We start from the raw sequence: 17,145 nt of genomic DNA on the forward strand, positions 1-17,145 counted from the left end.
AAGTGATTGATGGAGCTGAGGTGAACTACAACAGATGGTAAGCGTTATTTCCACAAACTTAAGTGATTGATGGAGTTGACGTCAACTAGAACAGATGGTAAGCGTTATTTCCACAAATTTGAGTGATTGATGGAGTTGACGTCAACTACAACAGATGGTAAGCGTTATTTCCACAAGCTTGAGTGATTGATGGAGTTGACGTCAACTACAACAGATGGTAAGCGTTATTTCCACAAACTTGAGTGATTGATGGAGAGTATCGAGTGGTGACGCTGCTTTTTAGGATATTCCAGGTAAAGACGTAACGTGTCAGAAGATGTGTCAGTTGACGTGATGTATAAAAAGACGTGTCGATAGACGTCACGTGTCTGTAGATGTGTGGTGTCAGAAGACGTGTCGATGGTCATGGCGTGTAAGATGCCATGTCGGTAGAAGTGACACGTCAGCAGACGTGTCGGCAGATGTGACGAGACCATTCTGAAACTTATGGGAAGAAGTGTCGTGACAGGAGACGTTTCGGTAGACGTGACATGTCAGAAGAAGTGTTGGCAAATGTGATGAGACAATTCTTAAAACTTGTAGGAAGACGTGGCGTGTCGGAAAACATTTCGATAGACGTGACATGACAGAAGACGTTTCGGTAGTCGTGACACGTCAAAAGACGTGTCGGTAGACGTGGCATGTCAGCAGACGTGTCGGCAGATGTGACGAGACAATTCTGAAAACTTGTAGGAAGACGTGGCGTGTAGGGAAACGTTTTGGTAGACGGTAGACGTGACGTGTCGGAAGACATTACGTGTCAGAATTCGTGTCAGTTGACGTGACGTGTTAGATGACGTGTCGGTAGACGTGATGTATCAGAAGACGTGTCAGCAGAATTGACGTGTGGGCACACGTGACTGACGACTTGTCGGCAGACCTGACGTATTGAAAAGACGTGACTGAACACATATCGGCAGGCGTGACGTTTGGAAAGACAAGTCAGTGGACGCGGTGTGTCAGCAGACGTGTCAGAAGACGTGACGATTCTGAGGACGCGATTGACGAAAGCATTCGGAATGTACTTATATGTCTGAGCCAGTGCTCGTTCAATTCAGCTGGCGTCAGTGGTTCATTCTCGGCGTAACGTAAACGTCTCTCCAATTCATCCCAAGCATGTTCGACAGGGGACAGGTCCGGAGAAACAGCTGACCCGAGGAGAACGGGAATATTCTGCTGTCTTGGGAATCTGTCACAACACGAACGACATGTGGACGGCCATTATCTTTCTGAAGGGTGGAGTTATGTCTCTGTCCCTGAATGACCAGCTGCAAGACGCCCATGAGACCCAGTGATCACATTTCTGTATCGCAGACCCGGTAGATTGTCAATGCCAATAATAAGTTGTGCCCGGCCTTGAGATTTTATACCCACCCACACCATAACGCCGTCGTTCTCAAACTGTCGACGTTGAAGAACACACGCGTTGGTATACGTACTCCTCTCTGTCTGTACATCCATGCCGTGTCATCGGAGTTATCCTGACGAAACCCCGACTGGTATGTAAACAAAACCCCATCCCAAACATGTCTCCTGTACCATAGATGCTGCCTGTACCAGGCAAGATGGTGACGTTGGAGGCAACAATGAAGTATCGCACACCGAATGTTGTGCTCCCTCAGTCGGTTCCGTGCTGCTATGGAACTGGCCGGATATAAGCCAGGTATGGTACGAACAGTAAACCTGGCAATGTAGAATTGATTCCTCAGAAGGGTCGGCTGTGGTTGTCTTGCTGACGTGACATCATGCAAGGTCCATGGTCCGCAAGGTCCGTGGTCCAAGGCAAATCATGTTTGACACCAAAATGTCTGTCCACTTCATTTTGGGCCATTCCACTCTCCAGTATACTCCCGGCCTGAAAACGTTGATTTGATGTAAGCCATGGCATGATGCGTGCACTGTTCAGATCGAACATTCAGAGGCAAGATCAGTTCCAGTATCAGGTGTGTGAACTTCTGGTGTCAAAAAGCCGGCAAAAAAGTGAGTACGTACATTGTGCACAAAGTGCACGTGCAATGCGCGAATTCCAAGCAAAGTGCTTTGCTTCATGGTTATTTAGGGTTATTTTTGTTACATTTTAAGTAGTATAGGGAATGACAGTTCTGGCTCACTTCACATATAAGTGTGCTAAAGCTAAGCAAAGCTAAACAAAAGCTAAGCAAAGCTAAGGAAATTCTTAGCTAACTGTCATTCCCTATACTACTTTTTAAATAACTTTTGTTTTATGCAATTTTATGTTGCAGTTAATTTAGTACAGTTGTATTTGTTTTATTCAAGACAGAGCAGTGAATAACTACTTCCTGTTGGAACCCAGGGTGAAGGAAACCCTGTCACCGGAACTCATGCAACGTATTGAACAGAACAAGGTCATCGTGGACTTTTCAAGGCTGCAACTTGGAGCTACTATAGGCTCAGGTAGAGCTAACATTCTGTTTTTATCTCAACCTAGTGTGATTTTAAGTGTCAGTATGCAAATCCACCAGGACACGGGTGGAGGATTGCCAAAACAACCTTCAGACATCTTTATCAAAGATTTATGTAATCCAGTTTGTTTATTCATCAAAGCAGATATGTTGTAGTAAGTCAACAAACTGACAGAATGTGTGTCTGTACAAATTTGACCTGTGTCATTGCAGGCAACTTCGGGTGTGTGTACGAAGGCTTGTTGCACACAGATGCAAATGACGAAGACAGGGTTGAGAAAGTCGCTATCAAATCAATGCAAGGTGAGGCCTGTTCTTCTTCCTCTTCTTTAACAACTGCTGTTTGAGGTTTGATTTAACGTCACTTTTAGCAACGTTCACGGAATATCACGGTTAGGGACTCCACATGTGGGGAATCGGAATCGTGTTTTCGGCTTGAACCACCAAACTGACCAAATCACACTAATCAGTGAGTGAGTGGGGCATGGTTTTACACCGCTTCTGGCAATATTCCAGTAATATCACAGTAGGTAAAACCCGAAATGGCCTTCACACATTGTACCAATGTAGGGAACTGAACCCCGTTTTCCATTGTGACAAGTCTACCCCCACCGCCTCAAATTCATGTGTAATTTGCTTCAAATATTTTCCTGAAGAAATTTCAACTATTTTAGCGCGAGATTGTTTGTCATGCCACATCTTCCTCAACGACCTCCACAATCAGTGGTGCAGACGTGACATCCTGATGGCTAATGATAGTTAACAGTCATGTCGGTATGTTTGATTTTAATAATTTGTTCCAGAAACAACTTGAAAAAGATATTGTCCTTCAGTCTTACGGAAATTGCCACATCCTGTTTGTTGGGAGTCTTGACAACTCCTGTGATAAAATCTGTATTCCAGATAACAACCAGAATATGGATCTTGCTAGCTTTGTAGAGGAAGCACTGGTGATGAAGAGCTTTGACCACGAGAATGTCCTGAGGTTGTTGGGGATCTCGGTGAACGAAAGTCAACAGCCAATGGTGATTCTCCCCTTCATGTCCAATGGGGATCTCATGTCGTACGTCTCAAAAGACACGAAGGTAAGGTCAACAAACGAATCATTGAAGGACTTTTCACAGACAAAAGTCCTTTCTTTATAAGTGTTACTAATCTCGTCAACCATATACGGTTGCCTCGCTGCGTGTCTCAACTGGGTCTAATGCTATAAAGACTATGAACAAACGTAGCCAAATTATATCAGGATGGAAAGACTAGGCTTCTTGATATTAGGATTAGTGTAGGCCAACTGGTTTTCTTGATCTCAAGACGAGTGAAAACTAACTAGGCCTCTTCGTATTACCAGTGTAGGACAACTGGACCTCCTGATATTAAGACGAGTGTAAGAAAATTGGGCTTCTTGGTATTAAGACGAATGAAGACCAATTGGGAATCTTGGTCTGACGAGTATAGAGCAACTGGGCCTCTTGATATGAAGACAAATGAATGCCAACTGGGCCTCTTGGTATTATGAGTGAGTGTAGGTCAGTAGGCTCTTTGATGGTTAGTAAGACTTGTGTGTGTCTCAACTGGATCTGCTAAATTAAACCTTAATGGACCAACGTTGCCTCATTATATCAAGATGGAAACACTGACTAGGTCTCTTGATATTAAAACAAGTGTTGACAAACAAGCCCTCTTGATACCAAGACGAGATTAGACCAACAGGTCCTTTTGATACCAAGACGAGGTTAGACTAACAGGTCCTCTTGATACGAAGACGAGATTAGACCAACAGGTCCCCTTGATGTTACGAGTGTAGACCTAACGTAATAGAAAGTGTACCCCAAATACTGAACACTGTATACGCATATCCCCATAACGGGGGTAGTTTATCATGGCCACATATGGAATTTTCTCATGCTGTTGTTAACTTAGTAGCTTATTATCCTTGCAGGAGGTGCGCGTGTTCGACATCCTGAGATGGGGTGTAGATATTGCTGAGGGCATGAACTATCTGTCATCTCTTAAACTGGTTCATAGGGACTTGGCGGCCAGGAACTGCATGTGAGTTGCTTAGGCCAATATTGGAAAGACGGTGCCATCCATAAGTTACTGAACTTAAAGAAAAACGCAAGAAAAAAAATGAAAGTAAGCGTTCATGTTTATGGCTTCTATTTCAAACACAGACGTGTTTCTATTTTTGTTCCGTATACACGTATCTCTAACTCTGACTCAGTCAGATAGCATTTTGTTGGTCTGTTTGTTGTCTAACTCAACAATAGTCAGTTATATGGTGGAGGATTGTAAATAATCGAGTCTGGACCAGACAATCCACTGATAAACACCACGGGTCTCGATCTCGCAAATGGTATATGATGACATGTGTCATCCAGCATAAAGTAGATATCACACAACACTAACATTAAATGATAGCGTATTATCACAACATGTCAACCTCCTCACTATTGCACTGCATGACGTAGGTATCACATAGGAAGTGTTTCACTGTCACATTGTATAAGGTAGGTCTCATATATCAACTGCTTCACTATCACATTGTATACTGTAGGTATCACATACCAACTGCATCGATCATACATTGTATAACGTAGGTATCACATATCACACATTATTTGGGAAACCTTGTTGTATGATTGTATATGGATTTACAAATGATTATTTCACTTTTCTCCTGCTATGTACTTGAACAATGCTGGGGACAGATTCAAAACTTAATGTGAAACTTGCCAGTGACAGACACATTCTGCAACATCGTCACATAACTGCAAGACTCTCACATTACCACAACACTGTCACATTAGTGCAACAATCTCACATTACTGCAAGACCCTCAAATTACTGCAACACTCTCACATTATTGCAACACTCTCACATTACTGCAAGACCCTAAAATTACTGCAACACTCTCACATTATTGCAACACTCTCACATTACTGCAAGACCCTCTAATTACTGAAACACTCTCACATTATTGCAACACTCTCACATTACTGCAAGACCCTCAAATTACTGCAACACTCTCACATTATTGCAACACTCTCACATCATTGCAACACTCTCACATTACTGCAATACTCTCACATTATTGCAACACTCTCACATTATTGCAAGACCCTCAAATTACTGCAACACTCACATTATTGCAACACTCTCACATTATTGCAACACTCTCAAATTACTGCAACACTCTCACATTATTGCAACACTCTCAACAACATCACATTGCTGGAATAGAGTCACATTACTTCAAGACTGTCAGATTACTGTAACGAGGTCACACAAGTGCAAGACCGCCACATTACTGCAAGACTGCAGCTCTACTACTGTCACAGTACTGCATCACTGTCACATTACTGCAACACTTTCACATTACTGCAACACTCACATCATATCACATTGCTGGAATAGAGTCCCATTGTTGCAAGACTATAGTACTGCAACATCGTCACATTACTGAAACATGGGTAAATTGTGAAGCCCATTTCTGGTATCCTCCGCCGTAATTTTGCGGGATATTGCTAAAAGCGGCGTAAAACGCACTCACTCACCTATGTATTCATCATATAAGGATTGTAACCGCCCTGTATCCTCCAGGCTTGATGACAACCTGCACGTGAAGGTGGCGGACTTTGGATTGTGCAGAGACATCTACGAAAAAGGCTACTACAGCAGCGACAACAAGAAGAAGCTGCCCATCCGCTGGATGGCGCCAGAAAGCATGGAGAGAGGAAGCTATAGTTCCAAGTCCGACGTGGTAGGTACTGCATGCTGTTATTCTCAGTTACATCCAGTGTACTGTGTAGACAACATAGGGTCTAGTGTGTGGTAGGTACTGCATGCTGTTATTCTCAGTTACATCCAGGGTACTGTGTAGACAACATAGGGTCTAGTGTGTGAGCAAGTATAGACAAACTGGCTTCTGATTAAGATAAGAGATGCAACTCCAAGTCCCGTGAGGTCAGGTATAGACTAGTTTCTGATTAGGACAATAATGAGAGGAGGCCAAACCCATGTCTACCAAAGTTGGCACTGTAGGCACGCTGTTATTCGGTGCTGACAAACAGGCACCTGACAATGTAGAGAGTTCCTGTCCTTTGTACAGACATCTGGCCAGATTGGTCGTTCTGTGGACATTTGCATTTACAAAGGCTATGACGACGCACGCAGCCGTGAAACAAACATGACGTCACATAGAATGTGTTCAGAGGCAATAAATATCTGCAGACAATTGTTATTCAGCTATGTGAGGTCACACTGGTCTGAAAAGAGATGCTTCAGTAGTCATTATTCAACTGACATTTGACTGACCTCTGCTGTGATACAGGTAATATATGTATGGAACACCTGCAAATGTTTGTTTGATTGTCTTTTGAACGCCGCAGTCAACAATCGCCCAACTGCATGACGGCAGTCTGGCAATAGTCTGGACCAGACACTCCAGTGATCCACAGCATAGGTATCGGCCAAGGCAAATGGGATACGATGACATGTGTCAATCAAGGGACTCGTAAACATTCGGGTTACAATTGATCTTCAGCAAACCATGCCTCTCGCTGATTTAGTTGAAATGTGTCATCGTATCCCAATTGTGTGAATCGATGCTCGCGATGTTCGTAACGGGATTGTCTGGTCTAGACTAGATTGTTTACTAACTGAACCTATACACTTGCACAAAAGTTAAGGGCCACTATTTTCATAGTGTCTTGATTTCACCACTGAAGATCAGAAATGCAAACTATAAATATCTATGACTGAATTAACCTTCCATATATTCTTGAACCTAAGATTGTCAAAATATGACAAAGAAAATGCTCTGCACGTGCAACTCCATTTCCCTACCGTCTGAATCTTGAAAATCAAGTTTTACACACTTGGTTTCACCGGTCTTTGGTGAGATTGGTCGTCATCACAGCGTCATCACCTGTTTAGTTGCCAAACATAATCAAATCAATGATGCCAATGACAGGCATAGATCTCGTTATGATAGTTACCAGTGAGTATCGAAAGTAGAGGATCACAAAACTAGTGTGTGGCGCTAACTTTTTTGCACGTGTACATATAGCTGGAACATTGCCGAGTGTGGAGTAAAACTAAACTCGCTCACTTGGGTATACAATGACGTAGCAATACCTGCATCACAACAATGGCATTCTTCAGTTCACAATATTTCCTTGCAGTGGTCCCTTGGGGTGGTTCTGTGGGAGATGCTGACACGTGGTTCAGTGCCCTACCCAGGGGTGGAAGGGTGGGACATTGGGCGCTACCTGCAATACGGACGACGACTCCAACAGCCATGGTTTTGCAGTAATGAACTGTAAGAAGCCCATGTGTATCACACACATTCTAAGTACTGTGCGTGGTGTATATCATACATACTATGCACTATACATTGTGTATCAGATACATACTACGTTTTATGCATGGTGTATAACATACATACCAGGGACTATGCCTGGTGTATCAAATACATTCTAAGTACTTTGCATGGTGTATCACACACTTTTTAGGTACTACACACGGTGTATCGCTTACATTCCAAGTTCTATGCACAATATATATCACATACGCTCTAGGTACTGAAGTGAAGCTGCCTGCTTACACCTAGACTATAACCAATATATATATATATCCTAAAAGCTAAACTATTCTACACGAGTTTTTAACTTTCGAGTCTCATCTACTTCCGGGTACTACAAAAAATCATCTATCCTCACAATGCGGAACACTGCCGCACAATAGTACTATTCACGGTGTATCACATACATTCTTTGTACTACACATGGTGTACACATTCATTCTAGGTACTATACATGGAGTATCATACCCAGCCTAGGAACTATACATAGTGTATACCATACATTCTAGGTACTATACATGGAGTATCATACCCAGCCTAGGAACTATACATAGTGTATACCATACATTCTAGGTACTATACATGGAGTATCATACCCAGCCTAGGAACTATACATAGTGTATACCATACATTCTAGGTACTATACATGGAGTATCATACCCAGTCTAGGAACTATACATAGTGTATACCATACATTCTAGGTACTATACATGGAGTATCATACCCAGCCTAAGAACTATACATAGTGTATACCATACATTCTAGGTACTATACATGGAGTATCATACCCAGCCTAGGAACTATACATAGTGTATACCATACATTCTAGGTACTATACATGGAGTATCATACCCAGTCTAGGAACTATACATGGTGTATACCATACATTCTAGGTACTATACATGGAGTATCATACCCAGCCTAGGAACTATACATGGTGTACACATTCATTCTAGGTACTATACATGGAGTATCATACCCAGCCTAGGAACTATACATAGTGTATACCATACATTCTAGGTACTATACATGGAGTATCATACCCAGCCTAGGAATTATACATAGTGTATACCATACATTCTAGGTACTATACATGGAGTATCATACCCAGCCTAGGAACTATACATGGTGTATACCATACATTCTAGGTACTATACATGGAGTATCATACCCAGCCTAGGAACTATACATGGTGTATACCATACATTCTAGGTACTATACATGGAGTATCATACCCAGCCTAGGAACTATACATGGTGTATACCATACATTCTAGGTACTATACATGGAGTATCATACCCAGCCTAGGAACTATACATGGTGTATACCATACATTCTAGGTACTATACATGGAGTATCATACCCAGTCTAGGAACTATACATGGTGTATACCATACATTCTAGGTACTATACATGGAGTATCATACCCAGCCTAGGAACTATACATGGTGTATACCATACATTCTAGGTACTATACATGGAGTATCATACCCAGTCTAGGAACTATACATGGTGTATACCATACATTCTAGGTACTATACATGGAGTATCATACCCAGCCTAGGAACTATACATGGTGTACACATTCATTCTAGGTACTATACATGGAGTATCATACCCAGCCTAGGAACTATACATAGTGTATACCATACATTCTAGGTACTATACATGGAGTATCATACCCAGCCTAGGAACTATACATAGTGTATACCATACATTCTAGGTACTATACATGGAGTATCATACCCAGCCTAGGAACTATACATGGTGTATACCATACATTCTAGGTACTATACATGGAGTATCATACCCAGCCTAGGAACTATACATGGTGTACACATTCATTCTAGGTACTATACATGGAGTATCATACCCAGCCTAGGAACTATACATAGTGTATACCATACATTCTAGGTACTATACATGGAGTATCATACCCAGCCTAGGAACTATACATAGTGTATACCATACATTCTAGGTACTATACATGGAGTATCATACCCAGCCTAGGAACTATACATAGTGTATACCATACATTCTAGGTACTATACATGGAGTATCATACCCAGCCTAGGAACTATACATAGTGTATACTATACATTCTAGGTACTATACATGGAGTATCATACCCAGCCTAGGAACTATACATAGTGTACACCATACATTCTAGGTACTATACATGGAGTATCATACCCAGCCTAGGAACTATACATAGTGTATACCATACATTCTAGGTACTATACATGGAGTATCATACCCAGCCTAGGAACTATACATAGTGTATACCATACATTCTAGGTACTATACATGGAGTATCATACCCAGCCTAGGAACTATACATAGTGTATACCATACATTCTAGGTACTATACATGGAGTATCATACCCAGCCTAGGAACTATACATAGTGTATACCATACATTCTAGGTACTATACATGGAGTATCATACCCAGCCTAGGAACTATACATGGTGTACACATTCATTCTAGGTACTATACATGGAGTATCATACCCAGCCTAGGAACTATACATAGTGTATACCATACATTCTAGGTACTATACATGGAGTATCATACCCAGCCTAGGAACTATACATAGCGTATACCATACATTCTAGGTACTATACATGGAGTATCATACCCAGCCTAGGAACTATACATAGTGTATACCATACATTCTAGGTACTATACATGGAGTATCATACCCAGCTTAGGAACTATACATAGTGTATACCATACTTTCTAGGTACTATACATGGAGTATCATACCCAGCCTAGGAACTATACATAGTTTATACCATGCATTCTAGGTACTATACATGGAGTATCATACCCAGCCTAGGAACTATACATAGTGTATACCATACATTCTAGGTACTATACATGGAGTATCATACCCAGCCTAGGAACTATACATAGTGTATACCATACATTCTAGGTACTATACATGGAGTATCATACCCAGCCTAGGAACTATACATGGTGTACACATTCATTCTAGGTACTACACATGGAGTATCATACCCAGCCTAGGAACTATACATAGTGTATACCATACATTCTAGGTACTATACATGGAGTATCATACCCAGCCTAGGAACTATACATGGTGTACACATTCATTCTAGGTACTACACATGGAGTATCATACCCAGCCTAGGAACTATACATAGTGTATACCATACATTCTAGGTACTATACATGGAGTATCATACCCAGTCTAGGAACTATACATAGTGTATACCATACATTCAAGGTACTATACATGGAGTATCATACCCAGCCTAGGAACTATACATAGTGTATACCATACATTCTAGGTACTATACATGGAGTATCATACCCAGCCTAGGAACTATACATAGTGTATACCATACATTCTAGGTACTATACATGGAGTATCATACCCAGCCTAGGAACTATACATAGTGTATACCATACATTCTAGGTACTATACATGGAGTATCATACCCAGCCTAGGAACTATACATAGTGTACACCATACATTCTAGGTACTATACATGGAGTATCATACCCAGCCTAGGAACTATACATAGTGTATACCATACATTCTAGGTACTATACATGGAGTATCACACCCAACCTAGGAACTATACATGGTGTATACCATACATTCTAGGTACTATACATGGAGTATCATACCCAGCCTAGGAACTATACATGGTGTATACCATACATTCTAGGTACTATACATGGAGTATCATACCAAGCCTAGGAACTATACATAGTGTATACCATACTTTCTAGGTACTATACATGGAGTATCATACCCAGCCTAGGAACTATACATAGTGTATACCATACATTCTAGGTACTATACATGGAGTATCATACCCAGCCTAGGAACTATACATAGTGTATACCATACATTCTAGGTACTATACATGGAGTATCATACCCAGCCTAGGAACTATACATAGTGTATACCATACATTCTAGGTACTATACATGGAGTATCATACCCAGCCTAGGAACTATACATGGTGTACACATTCATTCTAGGTACTATACATGGAGTATCATACCCAGCCTAGGAACTATACATAGTGTATACCATACATTCTAGGTACTATACATGGAGTATCATACCCAGCCTAGGAACTATACATAGTGTATACTATACATTCTAGGTACTATACATGGAGTATCATACCCAGCCTAGGAACTATACATAGTGTACACCATACATTCTAGGTACTATACATGGAGTATCATACCCAGCCTAGGAACTATACATAGTGTATACCATACATTCTAGGTACTATACATGGTGTATCATACCCAGCCTAGGAACTATACATAGTGTATACCATACATTCTAGGTACTATACATGGAGTATCATACCCAGCCTAGGAACTATACATAGTGTATACCATACATTCTAGGTACTATACATGGAGTATCATACCCAGCCTAGGAACTATACATGGTGTACACATTCATTCTAGGTACTATACATGGAGTATCATACCCAGCCTAGGAACTATACATAGTGTATACCATACATTCTAGGTACTATACATGGAGTATCATACCCAGCCTAGGAACTATACATAGCGTATACCATACATTCTAGGTACTATACATGGAGTATCATACCCAGCCTAGGAACTATACATAGTGTATACCATACATTCTAGGTACTATACATGGAGTATCATACCCAGCTTAGGAACTATACATAGTGTACACCATACATTCAAGGTACTATACATGGAGTATCATACCCGGCCTAGGAACTATACATAGTGTATACCATACTTTCTAGGTACTATACATGGAGTATCATACCCAGCCTAGGAAATATACAAAGTTTATACCATGCATTCTAGGTACTATACATGGAGCATCATACCCAGCCTAGGAACTATACATAGTGTATACCATACATTCTAGGTACTATACATAGAGTATCATAACCAGCCTAGGAACTATACATAGTGTATACCATACATTCTAGGTACTATACATGGAGTATCATACCCAGCCTAGGAACTATACATGGTGTACACATTCATTCTAGGTACTACACATGGAGTATCATACCCAGCCTAGGAACTATACATAGTGTATACCATACATTCTAGGTACTATACATGGAGTATCATACCCAGCCTAGGAACTATACATAGTGTACACCATACATTCAAGGTACTATACATGGAGTATCATACCCAGCCTAGGAACTATACATAGTGTATACCATACATTCAAGGTACTATACATGGAGTATCATACCCAGCCTAGGAACTATACATGGTGTATACCATACATTCTAGGTACTATACATGGAGTATCATACCCAGCCTAGGAACTATACATAGTGTATACCATACATTCTAGGTACTATACATGGAGTATCATACCCAGCCTAGGAACTATACATAGTGTATACCATACATTCTAGGTACTATACATGGAGTATCATACCCAGCCTAGGAACTATACATGGTGTATACCATACATTCTAGGTACTATACATGGAGTATCATACCCAGCCTAGGAACTATACATGGTGTACACATTCATTCTAGGTACTATACATGGAGTATCATACCCAGCCTAGGAACTATACATAGTGTATACCATACATTCTAGGTACTATACATGGAGTATCATACCCAGCCTAGGAACTATACATAGTGTATACCATACATTCTAGGTACTATACATGGAGTATCATACCCAGCCTAGGAACTATACATAGTGTATACCATACATTCTAGGTACTATACATGGAGTATCATACCCAGCCTAGGAACTATACATAGTGTATACCATACATTCTAGGTACTATACATGGAGTATCATACCCAGCCTAGGAACTATACATAGTGTATACCATACATTCTAGGTACTATACATGGAGTATCATACCCAGCCTAGGAACTATACATGGTGTACACATTCATTCTAGGTACTATACATGGAGTATCATACCCAGCCTAGGAACTATACATAGTGTATACCATACATTCTAGGTACTATACATGGAGTATCATACCCAGCCTAGGAACTATACATAGCGTATACCATACATTCTAGGTACTATACATGGAGTATCATACCCAGCCTAGGAACTATACATAGTGTATACCATACATTCTAGGTACTATACATGGAGTATCATACCCAGCTTAGGAACTATACATAGTGTATACCATACTTTCTAGGTACTATACATGGAGTATCACACCCAGCCTAGGAACTATACATAGTTTATACCATGCATTCTAGGTACTATACATGGAGTATCATACCCAGCCTAGGAACTATACATAGTGTATACCATACATTCTAGGTACTATACATGGAGTATCATACCCAGCCTAGGAACTATACATAGTGTATACCATACATTCTAGGTACTATACATGGAGTATCATACCCAGCCTAGGAACTATACATGGTGTACACATTCATTCTAGGTACTACACATGGAGTATCATACCCAGCCTAGGAACTATACATAGTGTATACCATACATTCTAGGTACTATACATGGAGTATCATACCCAGCCTAGGAACTATACATGGTGTACACATTCATTCTAGGTACTACACATGGAGTATCATACCCAGCCTAGGAACTATACATAGTGTATACCATACATTCTAGGTACTATACATGGAGTATCATACCCAGCCTAGGAACTATACATAGTGTATACCATACATTCAAGGTACTATACATGGAGTATCATACCCAGCCTAGGAACTATACATAGTGTATACCATACATTCTAGGTACTATACATGGAGTATCATACCCAGCCTAGGAACTATACATAGTGTATACCATACATTCTAGGTACTATACATGGAGTATCATACCCAGCCTAGGAACTATACATAGTGTATACCATACATTCTAGGTACTATACATGGAGTATCATACCCAGCCTAGGAACTATACATAGTGTACACCATACATTCTAGGTACTATACATGGAGTATCATACCCAGCCTAGGAACTATACATAGTGTATACCATACATTCTAGGTACTATACATGGAGTATCATACCCAGCCTAGGAACTATACATAGTGTATACCATACATTCTAGGTACTATACATGGAGTATCATACCCAGCCTAGGAACTATACATGGTGTATACCATACATTCTAGGTACTATACATGGAGTATCATACCCAGCCTAGGAACTATACATAGTGTATACCATACATTCTAGGTACTATACATGGAGTATCATACCAAGCCTAGGAACTATACATAGTGTATACCATACTTTCTAGGTACTATACATGGAGTATCATACCCAGCCTAGGAACTATACATAGTGTATACCATACATTCTAGGTACTATACATGGAGTATCATACCCAGCCTAGGAACTATACATAGTGTATACCATACATTCTAGGTACTATACATGGAGTATCATACCCAGCCTAGGAACTATACATAGTGTATACCATACATTCTAGGTACTATACATGGAGTATCATACCCAGCCTAGGAACTATACATGGTGTACACATTCATTCTAGGTACTATACATGGAGTATCATACCCAGCCTAGGAACTATACATAGTGTATACCATACATTCTAGGTACTATACATGGAGTATCATACCCAGCCTAGGAACTATACATAGTGTATACTATACATTCTAGGTACTATACATGGAGTATCATACCCAGCCTAGGAACTATACATAGTGTACACCATACATTCTAGGTACTATACATGGAGTATCATACCCAGCCTAGGAACTATACATAGTGTATACCATACATTCTAGGTACTATACATGGAGTATCATACCCAGCCTAGGAACTATACATAGTGTATACCATACATTCTAGGTACTATACATGGAGTATCATACCCAGCCTAGGAACTATACATAGTGTATACCATACATTCTAGGTACTATACATGGAGTATCATACCCAGCCTAGGAACTATACATGGTGTACACATTCATTCTAGGTACTATACATGGAGTATCATACCCAGCCTAGGAACTATACATAGTGTATACCATACATTCTAGGTACTATACATGGAGTATCATACCCAGCCTAGGAACTATACATAGCGTATACCATACATTCTAGGTACTATACATGGAGTATCATACCCAGCCTAGGAACTATACATAGTGTATACCATACATTCTAGGTACTATACATGGAGTATCATACCCAGCTTAGGAACTATACATAGTGTACACCATACATTCTAGGTACTATACATGGAGTATCATACCCAGCCTAGGAACTATACATGGTGTATACCATACTTTCTAGGTACTATACATGGAGTATCATACCCAGCCTAGGAACTATACATAATTTATACCATGCATTCTAGGTACTATACATGGAGCATCATACCCAGCCTAGGAACTATACATAGTGTATACCATACATTCTAGGTACTATACATAGAGTATCATAACCAGCCTAGGAACTATACATAGTGTATACCATACATTCTAGGTACTATACATGGAGTATCATACCCAGCCTAGGAACTATACATGGTGTACACATTCATTCTAGGTACTACACATGGAGTATCATACCCAGCCTAGGAACTATACATAGTGTATACCATACATTCTAGGTACTATACATGGAGTATCATACCCAGCCTAGGAACTATACATAGTGTATACCATACATTCAAGGTACTATACATGGAGTATCATACCCAGCCTAGGAACTATACATAGTGTATACCATACATTCTAGGTACTATACATGGAGTATCATACCCAGCCTAGGAACTATACATAGTGTATACCATACATTCTAGGTACTATACATGGAGTATCATACCCAGCCTAGGAACTATACATAGTGTATACCATACATTCTAGGTACTATACATGGAGTATCATACCCAGCCTAGGAACTATACATAGTGTACACCATACATTCTAGGTACTATACATGGAGTATCATACCAAGCCTAGGAACTATACATAGTGTATACCATACTTTCTAGGTACTATACATGGAGTATCATACCCAGCCTAGGAACTATACATAGTGTATACCATACATTCTAGGTACTATACATGGAGTATCATACCCAGCCTAGGAACTATACATAGTGTATACCATACATTCTAGGTACTATACATGGAGTATCATACCCAGCCTAGGAACTATACATAGTGTATACCATACATTCTAGGTACTATACATGGAGTATCATACCCAGCCTAGGAACTATACATAGTGTATACCATACATTCTAGGTACTATACATGGAGTATCATACCCAGCCTAGGAACTATACATGGTGTACACATTCATTC

The 17,145-nt window shown here is 40.3% G+C and overlaps 1 protein-coding gene across 1 annotated transcript in view; it reads left to right on the forward strand.

The window, feature by feature from the left end:
• Positions 1 to 17,145, forward strand: part of LOC137295959 (hepatocyte growth factor receptor-like) — a 64,685-nt gene that overhangs the window by 40,230 nt on the left and 7,310 nt on the right. Inside the window, exons 11-16 of the mRNA XM_067827560.1 lie at positions 2,317 to 2,454; positions 2,676 to 2,765; positions 3,366 to 3,547; positions 4,402 to 4,511; positions 6,063 to 6,222; positions 7,646 to 7,782. Of these exons, the coding sequence (XP_067683661.1) occupies positions 2,317 to 2,454; positions 2,676 to 2,765; positions 3,366 to 3,547; positions 4,402 to 4,511; positions 6,063 to 6,222; positions 7,646 to 7,782 (817 nt within the window). The remainder of the gene's footprint in view (positions 1 to 2,316; positions 2,455 to 2,675; positions 2,766 to 3,365; positions 3,548 to 4,401; positions 4,512 to 6,062; positions 6,223 to 7,645; positions 7,783 to 17,145) is intronic.

This window comes from Haliotis asinina, chromosome 9 (assembly GCF_037392515.1).
Source record: "Haliotis asinina isolate JCU_RB_2024 chromosome 9, JCU_Hal_asi_v2, whole genome shotgun sequence".
Classification (NCBI taxonomy): Eukaryota; Metazoa; Mollusca; class Gastropoda; order Lepetellida; family Haliotidae; genus Haliotis; species Haliotis asinina.